Below are 27,921 nucleotides of genomic sequence, written 5' to 3'. Positions count from 1 at the left end.
TGTCAAAAATAGCCTGATAACACGTGTTGATCACACTAAAAACTTAGGTTTAACTATTGACTCTATATTAGGCTGGAGCACGCATATTAAAAATATTTTCTCTGCAGCCTCAAAACAGCTCTGGTTGCTCAGGCACCGCTTCAAACACTGCAACAGCAATACAAGGTTAGTTGCATATACATCCTTCATACGACCGCTACTTGAGTACGCAGATGTAGTTCGGGAACCATACGCTAAAACAGAGATTACTCGCATAAAACGCGTTCATAAAAAAGCGCTTCGTTTTATTTACATAAATGTAGTACGAACGTGTCGGTATGGGTCTTTGCATTATATACAGTGTGGTCTTTGCACACTTGACTTTCGGAGGAAGTTGCACAATCTCAAAATGATGTTCAACATGATTAACCGTCAGAATAAACTAGAATTCCAGCCATACATGCAATTTCACAGGTGACGACCTTCCCGGACGAAACACAACAAGACCCTCTTGGTACCTTAATGCAGGACAAATGCGTACTAGGGTTCCTTTTTTCGAGCACCATAGAAGAGTGGAACGGGCTGCCAAACAAGGTGGTAAACATGAAAACGTCTGAAACTTTTTTATCGGCTATTGTTGCCTACTTTCGATTACTGGATGTGCTTTTATGCTTGAAACCGATTTACTTGTTATTGATTGTTACTTGTATTGTTCTTGTAATACGACAGGCGTGCATTCCTATTTAACATCAGTAACTAAGGATTGATTCTGCATTGTATTACTGTTGTTGGTGTTTATGTATTTCATTGTTATTTTGTCGTTGTAACCAAGGCTGGGCAGTATCACGATAGTATTTCACAGATAATTTTGAGTATCTGTATTTCTGTATCGAGATACATTTAAAAAATTACACCATCTCCCGCTAAAGGGGACCATGAGGCGATGCGAAGCCGGAGCACTTGCACGATCGCGTTCCGTTGGCGTTCGTTGGGCATGCTACCGACCTCGCGTCGTGGAACGCGAAGAGGGACGCTACGCGCGTCGTATCTTCCATCTAGCCTGGCCGTTAATTCTCACAGGGCGAGCGGGGAACGCGGTCGACAGGCGGGCGAGAGGGGGCCGCGTAGAAGAGGAGAGAGAAGGGGAGGGGACGCGCATGCGCTCGAGCTCATCGCGGCGTTGCGCAGGAGCGAATTTCGGCATGTCTAGCCCGCGTTTCAGAGGAAGAGTGGAAAGGGGGAGAGGGAAAGTGGAGAGGGAGAGTGGAGAAGGAAAGTGGAGAGGAGAATGGGAGAGTGAAAGTGGAAAGGGGGATGGGAGAGGGAAAGTGGAGAGGGGATGGGAGAGGGAAAGTGGAGAGGGGAAGGGGAGAGGGGTAGGGGAGAGGGTGAGTGTTGAGGAGGTGTGTGGAGAGGGTATGCGCATGCGCAGTAAGGGTGGTCACGCCGCACACCACCACCACCACCACCACCACCACCGGATTGAGCTCCGCCTTAAGATACTTCGCATCTAAAAATGTGTTTGTATCTCAGTAGTGAAATACATTTACGATGTATCGCCTGTATCGCGATACTAGGCAGGACACGGGTATCCCGTTACATTGTTTTTTTGTGTCGGAAATGAGTTGAGGCGTGTTTCCAATGGGGCAATGACGTTTTTTTTCTTTTTTTGCCAAGACAAGCAAAGGCGCGCCGCCGGTCGCCGACAGATAGGGCGGCGATGGTTTCCCCTCAAGCACAGAATGGTCCATGTGGTAAAGCGCGCGACGCCGCAAACGGCAGAATCGCGGGGGCAGTGTTGTCGGCCTCTGCCGACGAAAGTCGCTATCTCTCAAGGTCGGTGCAGCACGCCTAATTTTTTTCGGGTGGCAAGCCATTACTTCGCGACCCCCCGCGCGGATACCGCCTTGGAACAGGCTTTGCAATGCTTGGCGTGCGTTCAGTTTTCAAAGCGGAGACACTTCTAAAAGCAGTTCCCGTAGTCACGGCGGAAGCGACTAGAAGATGGCTATCTTTGAAGCGCTTTCAGCCACGTTTCCAATGTCAGGGTGTGCTCCTAATTGATTACATGCGTGAAACGGTCGTTTGTGGTAGCAGGCTCCGCCACCGCCGGAGCCGACTTCGCCTGTTGCGACTTTCTGAAATGGGTGCTGGTAGCGTCAGTGGTGGTGAAAGCTTCGTTGAAGCCGACAGGTCAGACGGCTGAGGATTCCGAAGACGGGGACCGACTTCGGACTCTGAACAGTCAGAACAACCCAAGTGAGGGCGGAAGTGTTTCGGTATCTAGATGACCCGAGAAGAGATATCGCCACGCTGCAGGGCAATCCGGCTATGAAGGCGGTATTTATTCACCATAACACGAATTTGTGCTCGCCTTCAGCGGTAGACAGACTTTTTAGTTCGTGAGTCTTGTGCTGAGGCTGAACCGACGCTGTTAAAGGCAGCCCATTTGAGAAGCCTACACAGCAACCTTCTCAGCAAAGCAGATCTTCAAAATAAATCTGTGCTTTTTCTCAATTCACTGGTGTTCATTAGTGATTCGAGTGGTTTGCTTCAAGTGTGCAATTTCTAGCATAGCTTAGTTTGTTCTCAAAGTATGTCGATTTCGGTGTCCAATCCTTGTTACTGTTGCTGTGAAATAGTGTATTTTTATTGCAATTGATACTTGTAATTATGTCATTATTACTGATTATGTACTTTGTCCGCCCCCCCCCCTCCCCTGTAATGTCTTCATGGTGCTGAGGGTACTGTAATAAATAAATAAATGAACTGAACGTTTCGATGCGCTGTAACTTTAATTACAACATTATGCTGCACTAGTAAGTGTCTTTGCGTAGTATGAGCATCCTTGAAATAAAAAGAAGTATTCCAATATCTGTATCGCTGTAACTGTACTCCGGAATACTTTTCTCGTCTTATTGCAAAAGTATCTCCGAAATATCCCGTTAAGTTAAAGGCAAATGTATCTCAGTATCTGTATTTTAGGCTTCCAGTTCATGTATTTCGATATCTGTATTCCGGAATACTTTTCCGAGTATCTCTGCCCAGCCCTGGTTGTAACACGACGTTAACTTTAACAACTGTTACCGTCTCTGCAATGTCACCACTTCTTCCTTGGCGGACAAACCGTTGCTGGCAGTACTGAATAAAAAAACGTAGATTTGATATCACTGCTCCTTTAATTAAACAGCCTCGCTAATAAGACGTGTCATCCCCTGATCGCCCTTCTTGACCGCGAAGTTCAATTGCTCAGAACGATAGAGGCTTGATCGATGAAGCTTTTATTTCTTCTGCCACCTGTAATTTTGTTAATTTTTCTTGCGTTACACATACGTGTGCCACAGTCCTATATGCTCATTTGCTTCCAATAAGATGAAAAATTAAGTGCCATGTTTCATGGCCATTTTGCAGCAGAGCTGTTATGGCCGAGGTGTGCCGTGTGCCGTAGATAGAAAATTTTCATTACCATAATGAACCAGCACGCGCTCTCTTCATTCTATTCTTGCTATTCCTTTAAAAACCAGAACACGTGCGCCAATTTGTCCGGCGTGGGATACAATAATTTTGATTGAAAAGAAAGCTGATTAACGCTAGGCTTCAGTGGTACTCCCAGAAAATATGGCAGGTTTCCCAAGACATCGGTGCACGATGCATGCCATTTTAGATCTTGTTACGCATGCAGATCACGAGAGAAGTTATGGGAAAATTACCATAGCAGTGTTCCTAGACATAAAGAGGGCATTTGACACAACACGCCACATACATGTTCTGCATGGGTTAACTCAGTTGGGCATAGTTGGACGAACACTGAGGTGAATCTCAAAATTTTTGAAAGACAGGAAAATTTTTATTGAAACTGCTGATGGCAAAAGCAAACAGCATAAAGTGAATCAAGGTGTTCCCCAAGGTAGCATCCTCAGCCCATTTATGTTTAATTGTGTTATAGCTGAACTGTCACACATATTGCCCGCAACCTTGAATTATTCCCTTTATGCTGAGGAGTTGTGCATATGGGCAACGGACTCGAATATTCAAGTTGTTCAGCATACGCTACAAGCAGGCCTAACAATTAATGAGTTCTTGAAAAGCAGAGGAATGATTCTCCCACTTGACAAAACAGCTGTACTATCTTTTACGCGGAAGTACCTCAAAAGATTTAAGCTCGAGATTGACTGCAGCGTTTACAACGTGTGCGACAGCACAAGTTTTTGAGTGTTAGTTTGGACAGGAGGCTGTCATGGGCTCCGAAAATAAAAGCCTTAGAGGAGAAAGTCAATTTCTTAATCAACGTTCTTCGTCAATTTGCCGGAGTGAGATGAGGCAGTTGAAGTTCTTCGTTAATGCGAATTCATTCGGCAATGATTAGACAAAGAATTGCATACTCTGCTCCAGTACTATACGGTATATCTCGTAATTTGGAAGAAACTGACCAAAGAATGATGGCCAGAAGCGTTCGCATATGTCTTGGCGTACCGCGCGCATCTTCTAACGCCATGGTCATTGCGGAGTCTCGTCAACCAACTTTCCAAGCGCTTAGATTTATGGAAACCTGTAGGTACTACATTCGATTGGCGACACAACACGCTAATCATCCTCTTTGCCGAGCAGTTCAGGAAAGAACCGCTGCCGGTAACCATGCAGATATAATGCAATGTAAAAATTTACTTGGCAGAGAACAGCGCTTCGCGATAGGTGGCGAGACGCTGGAAGTTGTAAAGGAGTACGTCTACTTAGGACAGCTAGTAACCGCGGAGCCGAACCATGAGAGTGAAATAACTAGAAGAATAAGGATGGGATGGGGCTCATTCGGCAAGCATTATCAAATCATGAATAGTAGTCTACCACTATCTCTCAAGAGGAAGGTATATAACAGCTGCATCTTACCGGTACTTACCTACGGAGCAGAAACCTGGAGACTTACAAAGAGGGTTCAACTTAAATTGAGGACGACGCAGAGAGCGATGGAAAGGAAAATGATAGGTGTAACCTTAAGAGACAGGAAGAGAGCAGAGTGGGTCAGGGAACAAACGGGGGTTAAGGATATCATAGTTGAAATTAAGAAGAAGAAATGGATATGGGCCGGCCACGTAGCACGTCGGCAGGATAACCGGTGGTCATTAAGGGTAACTGACTGGATTCCAAGAGAGGGCAAACGCGTGAGGGGAAGACAGAAAATTAGGTGGGTAGATGAGATTAAGAAGTTCGCAGGTATAACGTGGCAACAGAAAGCACAGGACCGGGTTGATTGGCGGAACATGGGAGAGGCCTTTGCCCTGCAGTGGGCGTAGACAGGCTGATGATGATGATGATGATGATGAAAAATTTACTACCTACTCAAGAATACTGGTCGGCGTGCCTAACTCATCCCCCGTGCCGACATGCCATTGCAGAAATTGTCACATCGATTCCGGGGTTAACTCGAAAGTGTGCCATGCCCGTTATTGCAATAAAACATTTTACTTTAGCCCGTCTTTACACAAATTATGCTGATCACATTAACGTTTACACTGATGGGTTATGTCGAAAACAAAGTTCTACGTCAGCTTTCTATATACCTGAATACCAAGAGAGAAAAGCTTTTCGGCTTGGTCACTTTACGACGTCCACAACGGCAGAACTATTCGCTATCTTTTCTGCTTTACGCTACATATGTAGAAAGACAGGACAACTTCGCTGGGTAATTTTAAGTGACTCGCAATCATCATTTGTGTGTATTAAAGACATCAACATAGACAAAACATATAACAAATTAACATATGAAATTCGGAAGACATACGCCATAGCAAAAGATTTACATCATCATATCGTTTTCCAGTGGATCCCAAGTCACTGTGAAATCATCGGAAATATCACAGCTGATTGTTTGGCACATGCAGCGCATCAAGATCACGATTTATCTCTAATACCTCTCGCGGCGAGTGATGCACGATGTTTCTTGACAAACTCTGTGGTCGATTGTCCAGTGAGACTTGGTTCGCTAATGGAGCTCAGAGCTCTCAATTATATACAATCGATCCTGGAATGGAATTTCAAATTCCGATTAAAATTAGCCGTTCTGTAGAAACAGTAATTCACAGACTTCGTCTAGGCACTGCCTACAATAAGAGCTTACTATATTGGATAAGAAAAACTAACTGCGCTGCATGTACATGTGAAGAGGCAGAAGACATAAAACACCTCCTTCTACACTGCAAAAAAAGCCGCACCTCCCCGAAGGGGATCGTGAGGAAATGCGAATGCATTTGGGTGCACGCGATGAGTGTGCGATTAATTAATGAAGAGAGACGAAAGTGTGCACGTAGAGGCGTAATGCTCGAGTTGCATTGTGTTACACTTCATCCTAGTGGTATCGTTGCCGCGAAAGATTCGACTTCACCGACTTCCATCGCTATGAAGACACCAAAGCGCGCGCTCCCTGCATGATATATATAGGTCCGAGCGGGGAGAGGAGGAGCGCCCGAGCTCTCTCTCTGCCGAGCGAGCTCCGCGATGCGAGCGCCCTCACCCCGTACACTCCTCCTCTCACTAACCCTCCGCTGCTCCGCGATGCGAGCGCCATCACACGCCCGCGTGCTCCTTCCCTCGCTTACCCTCCGCCGCTCACCACCTGCTCCCGTTGCTAGGCGCGGCGCAGCTGTTGCCAGGGGCGAGGAGGAGCGCGCGCGGAGAGATAACACCTGTGCGTACGCCGGCCAGGGACGCAGGACAACCCCCGACTAAGAAATGCATTCGCATTTAAAACTATGCTGTTCCCCGTAAAATATTCTTACAAAAACTAAACAGATTGGACAGACGGCCGCTATCATTAGCAAAAGTGTTGGGTCCATGGCCAACAGAAATTCTTCAAAACATTGCTGCGCGCGGCCTAGTACAGTTTTCAGAAGAGTCGGGAATATCAAAAAGATATTGATTCACATTTGTAATTATTCTTCACATTGAGATACTTGTGGTCACATGTTTCGCGTTGCCTTTTGTGATTCAAGACAGCTGTGTTTAAAGTGTGGGCAATGCCCAGTGACCTTGTGTGATGTGATCGCATTCTACAAAGGACTGTGAGATGAACTCATCGGCAAAGTGTGAACGATTCTTGCGTGTCTTGTGTGTGAACATTGTTGTCATCAAGTGGACATTATGCATGACGTGTGAACATTCCGTTTAAAAGGACATTGCCGTGAGTGAGTCCACTTTTATTTATAAGTTCGTGACGATAAATAATAAGTAAGGGAAGAGGAGTAGCCGGAGCCATGTATAAGCACCAACCTCTCCTTAAACACATTTCATAAGGAAAGAGAACGAGTACAGAGAGAGAGAGAGAGAGAAAGAAAGAGAGAGGCAAAGAGAAAGAAAGACAGGGAAAAAGGGAAATGCTTGGCGAAAAAAAATTCTTGGCGAGGCGTCACTCGAACCCGCGTTCCAAATATCCGAAGGCGAGCGTCCTAACCGCTCGGCTATACAGGCACGCTTGCATGGCATACAGTAACCTTGTATAGTATAGTATATACAAATTAAAGCTTACGAAAATTGGCTGCGTATCTGCGTGCTTCGCTGCTAATGTCGTCTAAAGACAATAGAAGAGGCGCTGCGTGAGATTTGAACGCCATCTGGCAATACGTCGGGAAACATGAGTGCTGTGCTGCGGGCTGGTAGTCCTGACGCAGCAGCAGGCGAAGACCGGCGGTGAGCAACGCGACCGGCGGGGACGCCAGCCAGCCCGAACACGCGGTTTGGCGCGAAGCACCGAAGCAGAAGAAACGTCCGCACTCAACGAGTACCCTGCACACACTCTATTATTTACACGTCGCCTGGGTAAAACAGGAATACCAGAGCGGCGCCCCATGGCATTCGTACAGTGCAATACTGAACCGAAACCGAAACACAACAATGAGTTCGTGCAGAGGGCACGGAGGAAGGCAAGTTTCAGCGCAGTCGCATTTTCAGCGTAGCTTAGGAAACTAGGGTCTCTAGAATTACGTATCTATGTATTTTCTATTAAAGGAACACACCACCTAATACTTACCTGGTGATGTACTTACCTAATACTTACCTGGTGGCCTAAGATATGCGTAATATTTGCTTTTTGATCAACAATGTACAAAAGTATGAACCTAGTCAGCCGTTCAAGATGGCTGGCCCTTGGGCAAGTGGTTCAACTTTGGTCGGGTGGCTGAATCGAGTGACGTGCCGACAAACAGAAAGACAGACCAAAATTTCTGCGTTTAGGTTCCCCAAGAAAGACCATCGTCTTTAAAAAAAGAAAGGAGACACCGAGGTTTGTCCACGCGAGATTCATCTTGTAGACCGGCCATAAGGTAATGGGCAGGGGATGACAACGCCCATCGGTCGTTCTACACATTCCAATAAAACAGGGAAATGCGTAGCGAGGAATTTTCGATCGCACCTTGTTCTTGTTAGGTAATCGCTAAATCACACGTTCTCGACAAAAATGTGACACAGAAGTGATATTCAATCACTTGCGAAACTTGAAGTTTTTATTTCCCGTTATGAAAAGCACTTCTGGTTAAACGGAACGTAGACAGGATCTGGGCAGATCGTATAAAATGTTCTGTTTATTGTCTCTGGGATAATCTCCACATTGTCTATTGTCACCCAGAGTGAGCATGTCGATGGCACCTCTGCATAACGCAAATAACGTTCATGTCAGCACATAATGCCACAATGCTTCCGTGAAATGCAGGACAGTAGAAATTAATGAGAAATGTTTGCACGCAAGCTGATGTACAAAACGAAGAAATGGAAGCAACACAATGCCGAAGTTTTATTATTTCATCATCATTATTCTGAGCCTATTTTATCCCAACTTCAGGATGGTCACCTCTTCCAGTCGCCTTCAATCCAGCCTATGTGAAGTAGCAGATTCCACTTTATGCCTGCTGACTTCTTCATTTCTTCACTATACCGTTCTGCAGCCTTCCTCTGCCTTTCCCATTTCCTATTATACATTCCATCGCCAATCCGTGGTTTGTCTCATTCTAGTCGCTTCAGCACTTATTGTAAGTGTGCAGTGAAGATAGGTCGGCAAACTCACTCATGTGCCGTGTCTCTCATAATCATATAGTGGTTTTGGGACGTTAAACCCCAGATATTATTATTAATATTATTACATTCATGTGCCAACTCATGAGACTCACTCAGACTAATATCGAGCCGCGAGCCTGTGCTTAAATGATCCCGGTTGAGTAATATTTTAGTGAGTCTGAGTCCGAGTGCGATCGGTTGAGAAAAACTTTAGTGAGCGTGCGTCGGAGTGAGTCCTTCTACGGCAAGTTTTCTTGAATCTGGGACCGAGTTAGTTCCCAGAGCAAAATGTATTTCTTGAGGGAGTCTAAGTGAGTTTTCAATTTTTACCGAGGCTATAGTCTCATCTGCAAACCACTGACAATACTAAGAGGCTTATCTCGGCTCGCGTTTATGCTAATCTCTCCTCACTCACATTTCCGCACACTAGCGTTCTTACGCCAGCTCAATACATATCGATCGCAGGAGAGTTAGGGAGGAAGGGTCGTCTTGACGTTCTTCCGCAAACTTTTTCTCGGGAAGTTAGTCAGAAACACTTCGTGTGAGTCGTGTCTTTAATAAAATATCATTACAGGATCGGAACCACTGATAACTCGTATTTGAGGGTACGCGACCAAGAGATGCATCGTAGAGCACCGATTATATGACATAGGGGCGTCAAATAGCATTGAAACCATTATCGCAAAAGCTAATTCTACGCTGATCCACTCATGAGTTCACTCACCCAGATAACGCCGCAACAAATTAAGCCATGATTAGTCTGAGCCAGATTGAGTCTGGCTGAGTAATATTTTGGTGAACCTGACCCTCAGCGAGTCCGGTTAAGAAAAGTTTTAGCGAGTCTTAATCCAAGTGAGTCCGGCTGAGAGAAGTTTTGGCGAGTCTGAGTCTGATTAAGTCCTAAGCGCAAAATGCAGATATTGAGTAAGTTTAAGTCAGCCCCAATTTTTAGGGGCGAAGCTCCTTATAGCGGCACCCGTTCGTCCCCGTCGTAGTAGTGTGTAACCAGTCTTAAAAATAGAGGGGGCATGTACACATGAAGGCTCCCTAAAGACAATGCGCTGCGACAGTACGTGATATGTATCGCCCTCTCCTCTCCTACGCTTCCCCCTCTTTCTCCTCTCCTACGGTTTTTCGTAGTCTACGAAAGCTATGCCGCCATGATCATCATACTCATCACGCCTACTGCAGAGCGTAGTCAGGCTGATGAATAAAGCCGGTTGCAGTGTTCTAGAATCCCACTACACTGTAATACTGTCCTTTGGTTGCTATGGTTGTGGAAAATAGAAGAAAGCGACCACCGCATCTGAAGCATACGTAACATCATCATGTGATTAAGGTCTTCCAATAAAAAGAGAAGAAGATGGGGCAGCCATGGCATCGGTCGGTCTCATTTCTGTACATATGGTGCCGTGAAACCCGGGACCACGACTCCGGCTGGAACTGAGACCGCTAGGGGCACCTATGGACTGAAATGACTGCAGGCGTCGTCTGAAGGTTTGCGAGACGGGAGCCTTCACGTCTACATTGGTTCCGTACTGACTCGCCCTTCACGACGATGTCCCGATGATCGCAGTGCAAGACAGCCCATGGAGCCCAGCCACGTGAATGCAGGAATTGCCTGGAGGCTAGCGAGACGGGAGTCCTCATGTCTACTTCGGCTCCGTATTGCCTCGCCCTTCACGACGATCGTCCCATGTTCGCAAGGCATCGTCTGCAGGTTCGCGAGACGGGAGCAGTCGCGTCTACTTTGGCTTCAAACTGACTCACTCTTCACGACGACGTCCCGATGTTCGCAAGGCAAGACAGCCCATGGAGCCCAGCCACGTGAATGCAGGCATCGTCTGGAGGCTAGCGAGACGGGAGTCCTCATGTCTACTTCGGCTCCGTATTGCCTCGCCCTTCACGACGATGGTCCCATGGTCGCAAGGCGTCGTCTGGAGGTTCGCGAGATGGGAGCCCTCACGTCTATTTTCGCTCCGTACTGACTCGCCCTGCAAGACGATGGCCCGATGTTCGCAAGGCTTGAACGTAGAGTAACATCTCGACAGCCCTGCATTCCCCCCAGTGAAAGGTATTTACGCCCATCACAAGATTTTCTGATCAATAAGGACTTCTAGACGTGCGAGGCCAGGGCGACGAATTTCTGTCCCGACACCTGAGCTGTAGGCCCAGCCTTCGAAGCAGCAGGAACATGAAGCGCAGGTGCAAACTACCATAACAAAGGCGGCTTCGATACTCAAAACCCTATTAGCCCCGAGAACGAACACTGGCGGCGCGGCGGTCGCGGCGATGCGACGTCACGGCAAGGACTCGCTGGCTGGCTCCGCGGCCGAGGATCGCCTTTTTCGGCGCCCGCCGCGTACCCGCTCTTTCCCGATACGGTGGTGATTACTGCTCATTCTTACGATGCAAATCTCCCAAGGTAGAAGGTGCAAGTTTACATTAGTAGAATTACAAATGAAACTAGGACGCTTTCAATTCACTAATTACATTGCCGTTTATCATACAAGTTATGTCTGCCTTTGCAGATTATCTAGGCGATTTGACAGAATTGCGCTTTCTGCTACAGGAGACTTTAGATGAATCTGTCTTTCGTAAAGAATCACTTAATAAATCCCGCGCATTAAACAAAATAATACTGCCACGCACACAATGGTTTCGCAAATGCTGAGATGTTAGTATACTTGGATTATGTAAAAATTTCTTCTCAACACTCGTCTGGCGTTATTTGACCGTAAACCGTAATTTGCATGAACTGCTGGTCTGATCAACCGCCGCGTCACAAGCGGTAATGTTAACTTCACGTGGGAGCACTGTTGATAGCAATCGCCTGCAAAACAAGCGCCTGAAAGTCGAAATGAACGTTCTGAACTGCTGTTTCGATGACGCTCAGCGACGGGGCCCACGTATTAATTAAACGTCCTTCGCCTCACTGCGTCAATTAATGGTCTCGCACGTCTTGTCCACATAAAGGTTGATGATGCTCAGTGGTATATCAAATGCAAGGAAAATTAATTTACGAGCTGGCTATCTAAACTAGTACTCATACAAGTGTAACAGCGCCGTTGCTACGATGTTGCATGAAGACACAATCCGACAGCAATAAGGAGTTTCCGCAATTAACCTCAACTTGTTTATGTTGTGAAATGATGCCCGGAAATTATTGCGAGAAAAACGTTAAATTAAGCAAAACAAAGAGTGAGCGAATACACAAGAAAAACAAACACAACTGCGGCGGTATTCTCGGGCGAGCGCTTTTGAGACATTCTGCGAAACTCAATACCGCATGCGCTTTCGTAATCGTGCGCGGGGCTTGGCACACCGGCAAGAACGCTGTCCGCAGGTCGTGGATGTGTCCGGTGCAAATAACACTTGTGGAGGCGTAGCCGTTATAATTTTTAAAGGAATCGCCCGTGAATAACGCAACCTAACAATGTGAATAAGGTGTATTGCGTGTCAAGACCACCACAAGATTGTGAGGCACGCTGCAGATTAATTTTTACCGCCTCGAATTCTTTGACGTGCTCCTGTATCCATGCAGAGGAATGTTGCTTTTCACACTCGTCGGTATGCGGCTGCTGTGGTCGGGAATCAGACCCATCCCTGAGGTTATAGCAGCGGGACAAAACAACAAACCTGACCACCCCTTTCAAAGTGTGATCGAGGTAGCGCGGGCACCGTTGGCGACTGAGAAGAAAAAAATGCACAACTTTTTTTGTCGTTTTACTAGGAACAATATCGATGCTGCTTTCGTCATTCATCTGAAACTTGAGACAGGCAAAAAGCAAACGTAAACAGCGGAACAGCGCACGAAGCAAGAGCATGACATGCCGGCGCGTCACGGCGGGCGTCGAAGATTCCGTGCCGTGACGTCATCCACGCCTCCCGCCAGGCGGCGCCACCCCAAGTTCTCAGGGCTAATAGGTGATTAATATGTTGAATCCTGATCACGCAGCATTGGCCCTTGAAACCACCTGCTGTGCCTCTGCCTGCATGATGAAACTTCGCTATAACGGTCTATAGAAGATTCGCGATGCCAGAATGCCGAGTTCCTTTGGTAGCCCAGGAGGCTTTAAGAGCGAAAGGGGAAGTGAAAGCCGGACAGCGCCAGCAGACGCATCGCAGCAAATGCTCTACCAAATGCAGCAACGTTAGTGACCACCTGAACATCTAACTACTCAACTCGATGCAAGCCCGTTGACGAAGTTTCCAAGTTCTGAGGCACAATACTCGTCTCTCGATTCCGCGTGTTCATTTGGCGGCGGCGGGAATCTATTGAATATAGGAGAAAACGACCGCAGCATCTGGAGCATACGTATCATCATCGTGGGACTGGGGTCTTCCATTAAAGAGATAAGAAGACGGGGCAGCCATGGCGTCTGTCGGTCTCATTTCTTTACAATGGTCACATTATCTCCACAAACGTTTAATTCTCTATTGACGTGCTTCTCCGTTTGCTTCTCCTGACGTCCATTCGCGGTTTTGTGGTTTTTGCTTATTAATTGTTTGTTTCTTGGTTCCCTCTCCATGCCTGCCGTCATGCGCAATTCAAATGAGGGGTGATCACGTGTGCCCACTTGTTCTCGTTTTTCTATGTTTGTGTTAATAAATTTCAGTTGGAAGTCAGCGCTAGTCCTCGTCGTTTCTTCGTCCTTGTGTATCCCACGCGCTGTTCACGTCAATATGGAATACCAACTAGCCCGGTCACACACCTTGCTTCAGTTTAATTCTCATCTGCCCACCTAGCTTTCTGCCTCCACCTCGTGCCCTTTTCAGTGAGAATGCAGCCTTCGAGAGTCGCTTCGTAAGCCTCCAGGTTTCTTGCCCGTGGACAAGTACCGGTAAGATGCGGCTGTTATACACTGTGACGAGCTTTCATAATGACTAGGGCAATTAATAAACCACAGAGCTGCTGGCTTCAGAAAAGCATGTCCATCAGGGCTGGCTTTCGAGCAGAGAAAATTTGTTTTGTTTGTTTGCATCTTTAACACTATGGCATACACCCACTATGAGGGTTTGGCGAAGACGGCTTATCGTAACATTTCGATGATAACTTTAGAATGCCTAATAATGGAAAAAAATACATAAAGAAATTATAAAAAAGGATAACTAATACGTTAATGAACTTCTGCAATCACGAGCAGACCAGACGGCTGTATTCATCTGAGGGAGAACAATTAAGACTGGACATGTTAAATTTTAACAAACCTTTAAAAACTTCAATAATATTACAAAGTAGAGATTGAAATGGGATGCCTTTCAAAGCTTGATTAAACTTAGAAACCGCACGAAGCACATCCCTGTGGTATTCTCTCAAAACGGAGGCACCGAAGTTTAGTAGAATTTCTGCACTTAAGCTTTGACGTACCTTAGCAAGCGGAATAACTAGAAGCTTTTCTTAACCAAAGAATTTTTACGGCATGACAAACGATAATGTTCATTAGTTTCTGTTTTTCTCGAGAATTGACAAAGGGGTGATATCGCCAGACCAATCCTGTGTAAATATGAATTTATTGGGGCTACACGGCATCAGAGTATGTTTATCATAACTTCAGATTGTCTAGACTGACTGCATTGTGGTTTCCATGGAAACTTTAGGTGCTGATATTTTGTCTAGTTCGGTATTGTTTCCATCATATCTGCTTAAATTGGTAATTTCCTGTATCTCATCGCTCTTATACATTCCACTACTGGAATTTTCGATCTTGTTCAGTCATCCAGCAAAAGGCGCACGGTCTTCTTTCTTCTTTTGGGCTAGAGCCGTTCTTGCCCTCGACCCATTACATGAAGGTGACAATATCCCCCTTCAGAAAAAAATAGCATCGCCTCGATCCAACAGCATGGGCACGTGGAAAGAAAATAGGAAAACACAGATAAACCCAAAGTGCGACATAACGTGACAGTGACAGTCAATGAAAGAACAAGCGATTTCACAAAGATAAATGAAAAGCGTAAAGACCCGCTAACGATAAAAAAGTTACGAACGCGCAATCTACGGTTGCATGCTTACAAAATGTACTACGTCTGTGCTCGGTTGTCGTGTCCTGGTTCGTGAATGCAATGTTGTGTCCGCGACCGCTTCGTAGTTGACGTCACTGGCATGGCGTAGCACTTGATACGAGCCACCACACAGGCTCTAACTTATCACGGATGCTACGACTGCGAATGGGTGCCCATACCCAAACTTGGCCTCCGGGATTGTAGGAAACTTCCCTGTGGTGGATGTTAGAAATACGGCAACGCGCTTGTGGCACCAGTTTGACCGCCTCTTTCATTCTAGCACCTTATCCTCTACTGTGCTTTGGCCGCAGCATAATAGAAAGCAAAATTTAATGGCGAAGTACCTTTGGGTCTCGGCTGGACGGCGGTGCATCGTCGTCTGCTGTCACCGCGTGCATCGTCGTGACCCATTTGCTTGCTTGCATCGCCGTGCCCTGTCCATTTGCTTGAGCGCAAGAGAGGGCGCCAGCGCCTCAGCGCTAACAGTGTGGCGAGAGAGAGCGAATGGCGCGCGTTGACTGTGGAAACGCTCTTTCTCTGATGAACGCTGAACTACCAGCTCGCAAGGAACAAGAACGCGCCCTCGCCCGCTAAAGACAACGCCGACGCAGGCAGCGTCGGCTTAAAAGCTTCTTGATTGAAAAAAAAAATCGACTACTCGCGCTGCACAACCGTTCACCGGCTACCCCGTATTCGCAAAGCCCGTAGAGTGTCGCGCCGCCACGCGGAATTCAGGAGTGTCCTCTCGAGGAGGGTTAGTAGACGAAAAAAATGGCAGCACTACGCCGTCGCTTCCTTGTTCGGCTGCGCTAGCCTCAGTGTTAACGCGTTGGCAAGAAAGGAACACTACGACTTTGCATGTTTCCTGCATCAGTGAACAAACCCGAGTTCTCTGTCACACGAGAAATATGAGTCTGCCTTCACGAGACGCGAAGTTTTCGTGAAAATACGTGTCAACTCGCGCGTTCTATGATAGCCCACAGCGTACACATCAGCTTCGCGAGGTTTTCTGTAGCCACGTACGTTAGTTAAATGTTATCGGCTTACATTTCTAGTTGAAACTCACCCTGTTTTACTTCCACATAGCATTCGTCATTGTCTCTGTAGTGCATGAATCCGATCACATTGTACGCGGGAGCCCGGGCGGGCTCGCGATGTGCTCTTCTCTAACTCAGCAATCTCAAGTTAACGATACATTAAAATAGGGCCTCTATCCTTTGTCAGGAAAGCGCTGTTATGAATCGTGCGAGCGAAGCTTCAGTCATTCGAGGACGCGTCCGCTCCACGCCTTTCGTGGAGCAAACGCTCTCAACGCTGTCGCGTTCACCAGTTGATTGGTTTCATAGCCAGCGCGGTACCGCTTGTTTTTGTACGTTTGTTGATAGGTGGCAGCACACTGCAAACGATTTGCTTAGTGACCGGTTTGAGATCAAAATGTTCTCCGCGCCCAGACGTCTCTAAGTGTAAACATGGTGACGCGGAGTGGGCAAAGTCGTTTGGCGGAGGATATTCTTCAGATTGCTTTCAGCAGTGATGTTGAAAGAAACCATCTTGACGACGAGGATTTTTCACTGAACGTAGAAGGCTGTGCAAGCACCGAGAATGACAGCGACGATGACCGATCAGCTGCTAACCACGAGGAGCGAGTTGAACTTCACGTCCCCTCGTACGTTATTGTTTTTTCACGTTCTTAAGTCACTTTCATTATATTTAATGTACAATATCCTTGAGCGAGATCAAAATAAAAGCAGAATTCTTCTTGTGCATTGCATGTGGAGCAATTATTGTGGATATTACGGAGCGGCACATGCCGCCAACACGCTCCAGCTCGACCAGTGAAGCGAAATGGTTAGAGCGATGAAACGTGCAGTCAAGGCCACAATATTCCCCTCTCGGCTAACTTATCCTATACTTCACCGTTATCTTCCAAATGACGTTGTTGTTCAACAAATTTTTCGAAATTCGACATTTCTCAAAAAACATACGTGTACATTCTTTTCGATATTCATGTTTCGATCGGGCTGATCGAACCGGCAACATTCGAGTGCAGTGAATTGCACACGACTAGAGCCTGAGCGCGGCCGTGACACAAGTGCTACTGAATGGGATGTTGAACGCTTCCGTTGCGTTGAAGAAGTAACTCCGCCTACCTGATTGCGCAAGTAATGACGACGGCGTAATATATGTTTTCTAACCATCACCACGTTAAACATGCGGACCCGTGCAGCAGCGAAGGCGCTACTCGCTTGCGGCCTACTACTGCGACAAATCCATCAGGCAGGCTCGGTACGTACTACCTCGGAATACCGTTCAGTTCATACGTCACTTCTAGTTCATGCAGTTTTCTGTAGCACGCACAGGATTTCGCAAAGCATTGTTGATGCATGGTAACGGCGCTAAAATATAACCTTTAACGCTGCAGCAAATGGTAGGTGGCGAGCACTTAGCACTTTCCATGATTTGGGAACGTATTTTGGTCTCATATCCATTTCATTGCCGCTCATGACTGTACCCGGTGAAAGTGGCACGGGCTGTATGTCCGCACGTACCATCTGCTGCTATGCTAATAAACGGGTTGACCCTCCTGCTGGCGCCACCTTGAATCGCACGGCGCGCCACCTATAGTTCGTGGGTATTGCGAATATATAGGCACTGGATCTTCATCTGCAATGCATGCCGCTGGGAGATTTTTCTTGAGGGTAGTTGAACAATAAAGATTCACAGCGTGCACGTTAACTAAACGCGAACAGCGGGTCTGTGTGTCTAATCTCTCTTCTGCCTCTCATTGCCCATTAGCAGTGACTATGTGGGGGAAACACCGGCGCAAACTGCATGCTTCGCCCCCCCACAGGTCTCACGTTAGTGGAGCTGATCACGCTTCCTTACATGCTTCGCCCCACTCCAACTGTTTGCACACATATCCTGCGTATATTAAACGACATCGGACATCAATGCGGCCCAACCCGGATACTGCGAAAGCAATGCGATCGACCATGAAACGGCACCTTGCAATATGCTGTACGCGAAGGGTCAGAGCTGTGGCGACGGCATTATGAAACATATCTGTGATACCTGGGACTTTGAATGCGCCGCTAAACACCATCCTCAGCAAACGCCACCTTCCTTAAGGTCGCAATATGCAGTCTCCTGCGTGTACTGTTTACATATACACCGACTGTGCAGCATACACATCCACTTCAGTTCCTACTGCAGATGGAGTTACTGGCGAAGCCTTTTTGCTGCATTTCTGCGAAGCCTTTTTGCTGGTGAAACTTTTTGGCTACTAAAGGTCAATGAAGAGTGCTCGCCACTTTTCTTTCGTGCAACTCGCTCAACTACCAGGAATCCGTCGCTGATAAAGCGGCTTACAAATGTATTTTATTAAAAAATTACACCATCTCCCGCTAAAGGGAACCATGTGCGGATGCGAAGCAGCGGGGAGATGGTTAGCTTGAGAGGGAGATGGCGTAATTTTTTTTCTTGTGCTCTCGAGCCTGTGCCTTCCTCAGGTGTAGAATCAGCACTGTCTTCCAGGCTCCATCCAGCTTCCGCTGCGTGGAACTGCCGGCGTCCGAGGTATTCGACTTGCGCAAAGTCGCAATATCACGTTCGTCTCTCTCTCTCTCTGCAGTCCATGCCATTCGTGTCATCGTGGGATTCTGAACCAAGGGGAGGAGAGCACCAGCGCCCCGCGTCTAGAGCCACAGAAGTACAGGCGGCCATCGGCAGCTCGTGCCACGTCAAGACGCCGCAGTCGATGCTGCTGCTTGCTCGTCGCAGCAGAAGGGAGAGCACGAGCGCCCCGCGTCTAGAGCCACAGAAGCAGAGGCGGCCATCGGCAGCTCGTGCCATGTCAAGACGCCGGAGGCGTCGCTGCTGCCTACTCGTAGCAGGAGAGAATGAGGCGCGTGAGAGGGGGAGTGGAGAGGGGGAGATGGGGAGTGGCGAGCAGCTGTCTGGAGAGGGTTTGCGCATGCGCAGTAAGGGTGGTCGCACCGCACACCACCGGATTAAATTCCGCCATAGATTGATTCGCATCTAAAACATTCTACGGACTGTAAACTAGGTGCTTTGGAGCAGTAGTTGGTGTAAATAATGCTCGTAGGTAATGCGGTGGACGAAAATGATTTGTGACAAGGATAATATAACAAATGGACCATAGGGAGCGGCAGGCTAATGTAATACAAAAAACCGCGACTGCATGGTAGTGATCAGTGTTTAGTTAAATATAGACTGACAAAAAAGTGATCCTTTGCTGAATGACATTATAAGATGGAAGAAAGATCACTGGTAAAAGTCAGAGAGATTACTTTTGGTAGGCCAGATTTCGTGCCTTGCAAGTGCTGTTCACATAGCTTTAAACGCAACTTGTAGGGTGGTTTTCAGGCTGTTTACAACGTCGAGTGTGGCCTATTCGGGACGGCTAACTGCCCTCCCATAGTGAAATACAAAATGCCACGCTTGCTTTTTTACACGAAAGTGTTCTACGCCGGGGTCCACCAAGACTTCAGTGATGTATTTCCGTCATGGAAATGACGTCGTAAAAATGTACACTATCAGATGGCAAAGAAGAAAAGTTCCGCCAACGGGCATCGAACCCACGACCGCTCGGTTCACAACAACAGACACCGGGCGCGCTATCCACTGCGCCACGACCACATACACTAGTGGCTTTACGAACGCGCCTTTCATATCTCCCACTCTCCCGGTCGGTGGAGCGGTGTTGCCCTCTGGGAGCGGCAAAGTAAAGTAATTCATCATTACTGTGGCCCCCGCGATTAGTACCTGTAACGCGTCACACGTTCGTCTCATTCGGCGCGTTTTCAATAGAAGTGCAATTTTGTCAGTGCCCTAACACACCGCGAGGTGGCGACCTTAACACAAGCATCGTAAAAGCATCGGCCTCGCTCATAGCATCACGCTAATCAAACCAAAAATAGCTCTACGACGCGTGCCTGCCTCACCTGGCTGTAACACTGCGTTCCCCACCTACGCGCTCGCCTAGAAAAAATTGGCCGCGTATCTGCGTGCTTCGCTGCAAATGTCGTCTAAAGACGATAGAAGAGGCGCTGCGTGATATATGGACGCTATCTGGCAATACGTCGGGAAACACGAGTGCTGTGTTGCGGGCTGGTAGTCCTGGCGCAGCGGCAGGCGAAGACCGGCGGTGACCAACGCGACCGGTGGGGACGCCGGCCAGCCTGAACACACTGTTTGGCGCGATGCGCCGAAGGAGAAGAAACGTCCGCACTCAACGAGTACTCTCCACAAACTCTCTTACTTACACGTCGCCTGGGTAAAACAGGAATGCCCGAGCGGCGCCCCCTGTCATTCGTACAATGCAATACTGAACCGAAACCGAAACACAACATGAGCTTGTGCAGAGGGCACGGAGGAAGACAAGTTTCAGCGCAGTCGCATTTTCAGCGCACCTTAAGAAACTAGGGTTGTAACATTGTAGGGCGAGTAGGGCCAGAAGGACCGTCACGACGAAAACCTGCCTCCTCAGTCGTATTCCCCTGGAACGTTGGTGTGGCTTCGCGTTCCCTCCTCCGCTCCTGGCCTTTCCACACAGCTACTGCCTAAGTACGAAGGCCCCTACCGCGTCCTACGTCAAGCATCCCCAGTTAACTATATGATTGAGCCTGTTCAATCATCTACGGACCGCCGTCGTCGCGGCCGCGAGACTGTTCACGTCGATCGACTGAAGCCGCATTATGACCCACCAGTTGTACCTGTTCCTTAGGTCGCCAGGATGGCTCCTTTACCGCGGGGGAGTGATTTGTAACATGGTAGGGCGCAGACAAGAACGCCTGCGAAAGAAGACGACGAAGACGGTTGTTGTTGGCGCTCGCGCTTGCTCGGCTTGGACCGCTGATCGCTTCAGCTGTGGCAATCTTTTAATAAACGCGTTACTGTCTCAACGTTAAACGCATACCATCAAGGTCTTTAAAATTGCGTATCTATGTATTTTCTGTTAAAGGAACACACCGCCTAATACTTACCTAGTGATGTTGCGCCTCAGATATGCGTAATGTTTGCTTTTTGATCAACAATGTACACAAGTATGAACATCGTCAGCCGTTCATGACGGCTGGCCCTTGGGCAAGTGGTTCAAATTTGGCCGAGTGGCTGAATCGAGGGACGTGCCGACAAACAGAAAGACAGACAGAAAGACAGACAGAAGGACAGACAGAAAGACAGACCAAAATTTCTGCGTTTAAGTTCCCCAAGAAAGACTATCGTCTTTAAAAATTGCGGCCGGGCTACCGGGGCGGCACGACGCACTTTGCGTTTCCCTCTAATGCGGCCGTAGTTTTCAATCACATTTTAATATGCCGTAGGATGGCGACCAAGTTCTGCGTCCAATATGCGACGCCCTTCCGGCTATCACAATTCGTTCTCTTATTGCGCTTTCACCGTTAACTACTACAGCTACCACAAGGGTTTCTTTAATCATTGAACATGGACGTTAGTCGTCGGTATGGAGATCTACCATCAAGCATCAAATTGGGTGCATCCACGTTAAACGGTGCCATAGCTGTCAGAGATCAATATACATTGTGCAAACTCTCTTAAACCAATGTACAGTAAACAAGCAGTTACTTCTATAAGGGCACGTTTTACTTTCGTGTTATTTCGATTCCTATGACGCAGATATCAACCATGTATTTTTTTATATGTTCGGGTTTCACCCGCAAGGAATGTTAGCAATGCTGGACGCAGACTGCGCCCCAATGCTTCAAAATATTCGTGATTGTTTGAGATCATTCTGTTGGAGGAGCAGTCACACAAAATTTCAAGCTTGAGATGTGGCCTTTACTTGATAGCTTGGTATGCATAGGCTTCCTGCGCGAACTATGAATTGCGTCTGTTACGTACAAGTTATTTTTGTGCTTTGTTTCTGTGCAAGGACTGGAAAATACTCTCTAAAGTCACATGTCACTGCCAAACGACAGTGACAAATTCCTAAATTCCTAAATTGACAGCATAAGGAAGGTCGAGGCTCTCCAGTTAAAATAATTATTTTGAAAGAAAAAGAGCATAAATTTGCGTGTAAAACTCACTAACTCCTACCATTCAGATCTGAAAGAAGTAAAAAATTGTCGCCGTATGTCCGTATTACGTATGTCGGCTTTGCCCCCAAATTTCTTTGCACGTAATCTGCAATAGTAACGGAAAACGTGTGTAATGTTTAAGATATCCACCAATAGAACCGGCGATTCAGTTACTGTGATTTCCGATAGTGACTAATATCTGTAACCACAGCACAATATTGCAAGTTGCAAGGTAACAACTTGCATTATAAACATGAAGCTGTCTCAGAACGTTACATCGCATAAAATACACATACACAGCCCTGAGTATATTTAGTGCGTGTTCTAGCTGAACTATTTTTAACAACCATTTCTTTATTGCTGCACTAAAGTCCCGAATTACGAGAATTTGTCTTGTTGGATCTTTCAGTTATGATACAAAGACGTAGAATTGTCCTACATCCTAAGAGCACTTGTTTTTGCAAACCTAAGCAGTGTTCATTAGCCGTTTTTCCACACAGATTGTGCGTTTTGTAATATTTAAATAGCAATTATTTTTATTTATTATTTGCACATACCGTTAACCTTTGCACGGTTTTTACAAGAGTGGGAGCAAAATAAAAAAAGAAAAACAGAAAGCAATCGCATCAATAGTGACAATAAATTTTGGACCGAGAAGCTTTTCTCAACAAGTTCAATTAGGAAGAAGGAGACTATATGCAAGAAATACAGTAGTAGTGTACGCATTATACATATTATACTCCCGTAAAAAAGAAAACAAGGATGATAAACCTTAGCTGTAGAAGTTGGCGTAAGTACAAATGTTGGCAAGCAAGCCAACTCAAGGAAGAAATGAAAATACAGTACATGCCACGTTATCAGCGTTATGATTAAGTGCTCTGTGTATTTTGCAACGTTTCTAGAAAGTCATCAACTGTACGCTGTTCGACTATAAGTCGGTCACGAGCATTCCATTCACGAATGCATCTGGGAAAAAAAGAATATTAGAATGTGTTATTGTTGCACGAGTACTCTTGGAGTGTGCGATCATGTGTGTGACGTGTTTCCTTTGTTGCCTTGGTTTGCACGTATTTCGCGTGGTCTATCTTAAAACAATTGTGCAATATCAAGTATCAGAACTTTAGGCGAATAAATGTTCCTCGACATGCGAGTGTGGGCAAACCTGCGTGACGTAGTAATTAGATCTTTTAGTTTTATGGACACTGTCGGCCGGTTTTTACTCTTGCCATCTTGTTCAGGATATGCAGAAATACATACATGAATATATATATATATATATATATATATATATATATATATATATATATATATATATATATATATATAGGCGACGGTGGGAGAAGGCGACGAAGAAGTGCGCGTGCATTAGAATAAATGCATGGCAACTGAACCACGACGCGTCTCTGTTTTGTAACGGTATCTATATATATATATATGTATATATATATATATATATATATATATATATATATATATATATGATAACGGTATACGCCTCTAAAATCTGTTAATTTGCAGACGTTCTCATCGAACACCGATCATCATAAAGATCGGTCTTCGATCGGAACGTCGACAAATAAGTTTTTAGAGGCGTATACCTTTTTCCTATTTATTTTACGGCGACCAAATGCAGACTCTTCTTAATGTACATATATATATATATATATATATATATATATATATATATATATATATATATATATATATATATATATATATATATGTATATATATATATATATATATAATCAGCTTTATACCTCCATTGAAACCAAATAAAAGCTCCTTTTATGTGGCAAATTTTAACATTACGATTTTTGTTGTAAGGAACAAAATAATTTTTGAAGTTCCCATTTGACGGCAATAAGGAATTTCAACGAGGAAGCTCCCGCATGTCCAACGATGGAAAGCCGTGAATAGGCAACTTCAACAATTATTTTCTTCCTCAAAACACAAATTGCAATGATAAAACTTGCCACATATGAAGAAATATTTTTTTGGCATTCGATTGTGGTGTAAAGCTGATTTTTGATTGGAGGACCACGTGGTGTAAATGGCCTCTGAAAGTGGACCAAAATGATGATTTTGTCAAATTTGTGATTCTTCTCGTAAAATATAGAAAGAGCAGTTGTGTGAAAATATTTTTAACGTAAAATATGTCTTCTGTAGAGTCAGTATTCATAACTCAGATATTCATACATGGCACACTATTATAAGGAAAAATGGCGAACATAGAACATTCCGGCTATATTTCTGGAGGCGCATGTGGCAGAAAAATTGAAACAAAATAACTGAGCTTCGAACATCTTACACAAGCGCATTTGCTTAATCTTCGAACCAACTTTGGTATTTAAACAAGAAATGATATGCTCCCAGAATAATCTTTCTAACAAACTACACTCAGACGACATTCTGAGAAATTGCAGTCTCCTACGTGGGCCTAGCCAGGTGACGTTGAGTTTACTCGCGTCTATTTTGGACCGAATAAAGTTGTCTCACTCAATCACTCACTCACCGAAATATTTTACCAATTCACAGTTTTTAATGCACTAAACTTGCACAATTTTTTTCGAATACATTTAAAATAGTCGCCGAAATGACTGGGATGTTTGGTTTGGAACGACCCTAAAATGAAGTGCCGGCGCAGGTAGAAAAAAATATATTTAGTCTCGACATTTCGACCGGGGCCCGGCAAATTGAACAGTGGAGTTTACAGGTACCGTTGCTGGATTTATATATGTTCGCCCGGAGCAGAAAGAGGTGGGACAAATGCGTATTAAAAGAAAAAAAAAGGAAAAAAAACCTGTCAGACAAGAGCAACACCAAAAAAAAAGGAATAGTACGCACTAACACCAAGAGCGGTGGAGAGGGAAGGGGAGAACACTTATACGGTATCAGCAACGCACACAAAAAAAGAAAAAGAGAATTCCCCGTCGATTACTACACTGCCTAATGCGAATTCTGTACGCAGTTTTGTGTTCGGGTAGAGTGTACTAGAACAGGGGAGTGCTCGGAGCGGCCGCAGCGCCATTGTACAGAAAGTAAAGCCCAAACAGGGTCAATCCACCTGCGGCGCTGCGATCGGTAGTCTGCAATGTCTCGTCGTTTAAAAGTTGCGCGCGGCTCCGCCAAAGTGGTAGCGGGGTAGAGTGTCCGCTTCCCACTCAAAATGCCCGGGTTCGAGTCGCAGCTGTAGATGGTGGGTTTTTATTCCTAGGGTCACCTTGTAAAGCTGTGTTGGTTTTCCTTTTTTTAAACTAGCTTCTGTTGCTACGTATTGCTAAAAAAATTACGTAATATGTGAAATCTCGTTTGCAGTCTCGTATTTGCGAAAATCTCGGAGGCTATATCTTACGTTTTTGTTCAATCCCGGGCGGTGGCGCTTCAAATAACTGCGCTCACTGTCAAATTTCTTGGATTACACATATTTCGCGTTAATTTTTGAACCAACACGGAACATCTGAATCTAGTTTTAGAAAATAAAGGAAAACCAATAAGCTATAAAAGCTGACACTCAGAATAAAAACCCACCAGATACAGCTGCGAATCGAACCCGGGCATTTTGAGCGGGAACCAGGCATTCTACCCCTGAACCTCGTTGGCGGAGCCGCGCGCAACTCTTAAACGACCAAACATTGCAGACTACCGATTGCAGCGCTGCAAGCGGATTGACCCTGTCTGGGCTTCACTTTTCGAAGCTCGTTCCGAGCACTCCCCTGTTCTAGTACACTCTAGTTCCGGCAAACCCAACTGTGTTTGAAGTTTCGACTTTCCTCAAGGTACCGACTACGTCATAAATCATGATTTTTGGTGAAGTAGGACAGCACACACTACGCCATTGTTTGTCTTTCTGCGGATAAGCGAGGTACCCGCTACACATATGTAAGGTATTATGTGCACTTTGTTGATGCTGCTTGGGGCTGAGAACGACGACGAAGTGTGCGTCTTGCACATCGTTTTGTTTACCGGGTGACAGTTTTTGGTGAATGTTCATGTTCCTCGCGTAGCCATCGGTATTTTATTTGGCTACACTGGAAGTAGACTGGCCTTCTCACCCTCCAGGCATGCCTCCGCCGTCGGCGGGCCCCTCGAGGAAACGAAACAGCGAACTCAGCGACGCCGACAGTGAGTCCACCGAACTGTATTCGGCAAGCAGTGACGATTCCGACGATAAATTCACGCCTGTTTACAGTGGTAAACCAAAACGACGATCTATGGGTGCTTCACCAGCTTCAACCGCATCTACTGTGAAGCCGAAGGAGGCTTCAATGAACTACACCGTCTTATTTGTGCCTGTTTCGCCATCGGACAATTTGAGACACTTGAATCGGCAGACCATCTCGAGGAAACTCGAGTCTCTGGCTCCAAGCGAAATAAAGGATGTTCGAGTCAACCCCCGCAAGAATGTCTTGGCTATCGACGTTATACACCAGGCATCTCTGCCTGCTCTGACCAGGGTCACAGACTTCGACGGTATCAAGGTTCGAGCTCACCTTCCACTTAACAAGGACATGATGGTAGGTGTAATATACGATGTCGACATCTCCATTCCTTGTGGCGACCTTGCAATGCTCATCAAGGAAGTTAGTGACCATAGCAACATCGTCCAAGTCTCACGTCTGGGCAACTCGCGTTGCGTAAAGATTGTCTTCAAAGGTGACATATTGCCATCCCACGTGAAAGTGGGACACTTTCGTCACGTGGTCCGTCCGTTTACACCACGACCACTCCAGTGCCGTAAATGTCAAAAAATAAAAAAAATGGGCCATGTCAGCGGAGTTTGCAGGAACGTGGTGATTTGCCCCCGCTCTGCAGAGCCACACAATGCGGAATCCTGCCGAGCAAGTGCCCTGAAGTGTACCAACTGCCATGGATCACACGAAGCCTCATCAAGGGACTGTCCATTAGTGAAAAAAGAATCGAGTGTCATGAAACAGATGGTGCGGGACGGCTCGACGCACAAAGATGATGCTGACGTGGTGAGAAATAGACAACGACGCTCGCGTCGGCGACGAAGGTCTAAAACTACTGCTACCAAATCTGGACGGACAACGCGATCTCCTACTCCGACAGATCGTCAGACTTCCCTTAAGCGACAGCTACCACCACTGCCGCCACCACCGCCCAATGCATCACAATTGGAGAGCCAGAAAGACGCAGAAGCTTTGAAAGCGGCGGCGGATGTCGCGTGGCCCTCGCTGCCACCACTGCGCACTCATAAAGAGCCGATGCAGAATGCCCCGCAGTGTGCTTCATAGTCCACAGATGACTGCCACGACAAAAACCTACAAGTCCTCGCTGTGCTGAGGTCTCTCATGACCACGATGCGCACTCTCCTCAACGGAATGACAACTCCGTCAGCTCAATGCGCTCTGCAAGTTCTCGATTCCTTGGAGCCAGTCCTTGCAAGCCTTTTTTAACGTCTCGCAGAGGAACCGATGGTAAATATTTCTCCGTTGTGACTGTCTGTGTGTATGCGGTGAACACGGATGTGTGTGCGCGTATTACTCGTTCCCTCTTTCCTCCTAGCTATCTCTATTCTTTTTCTCCCATTCCCCCTCCCCCGTGTAGGGTAGCAAACTGGGTATAACCTGGTTAACCTCCCTGCCTTTCCTTCGCTTTTATCTCTGTGCTTGGGGCTGATGACGACGAAGAATTGTGGCTGTGCACTTTGCAGTGTGTGGGAAGCATTAAACGACACACTCGTTGCGAAAATACCGTGGTGTGATGACTGGTTGTTATTTTCCTCTTCTGCCACGCTATATTACACATCTTAACGCGATTCATTGCCCGACATGACGCCTTTATAGAGTGTTCTTGTAAATGAGTTTGAAGCACCTGCGTGG

At 46.4% G+C, this 27,921-nt stretch overlaps 1 protein-coding gene across 1 annotated transcript in view; it reads right to left on the bottom strand.

Moving 5' to 3' along the window:
* Positions 1-8,478: 8,478 nt before the first annotated feature.
* Positions 8,479-27,921, bottom strand: part of LOC119400727 (uncharacterized) — a 66,803-nt gene continuing 47,360 nt past the window's right edge. Inside the window, exons 5-6 of the mRNA XM_049417419.1 lie at positions 22,096-22,182; positions 8,479-8,612 (exon numbers count right to left, since the gene is read on the bottom strand). Of these exons, the coding sequence (XP_049273376.1) occupies positions 8,479-8,612; positions 22,096-22,182 (221 nt within the window). The remainder of the gene's footprint in view (positions 8,613-22,095; positions 22,183-27,921) is intronic.

Source organism: Rhipicephalus sanguineus, chromosome 7 (assembly GCF_013339695.2).
Source record: "Rhipicephalus sanguineus isolate Rsan-2018 chromosome 7, BIME_Rsan_1.4, whole genome shotgun sequence".
Taxonomy (NCBI): Eukaryota; Metazoa; Arthropoda; class Arachnida; order Ixodida; family Ixodidae; genus Rhipicephalus; species Rhipicephalus sanguineus.
Note: the sequence above shows the minus strand (reverse complement) of the source record. Positions and strands in the feature narration are given on the sequence as shown.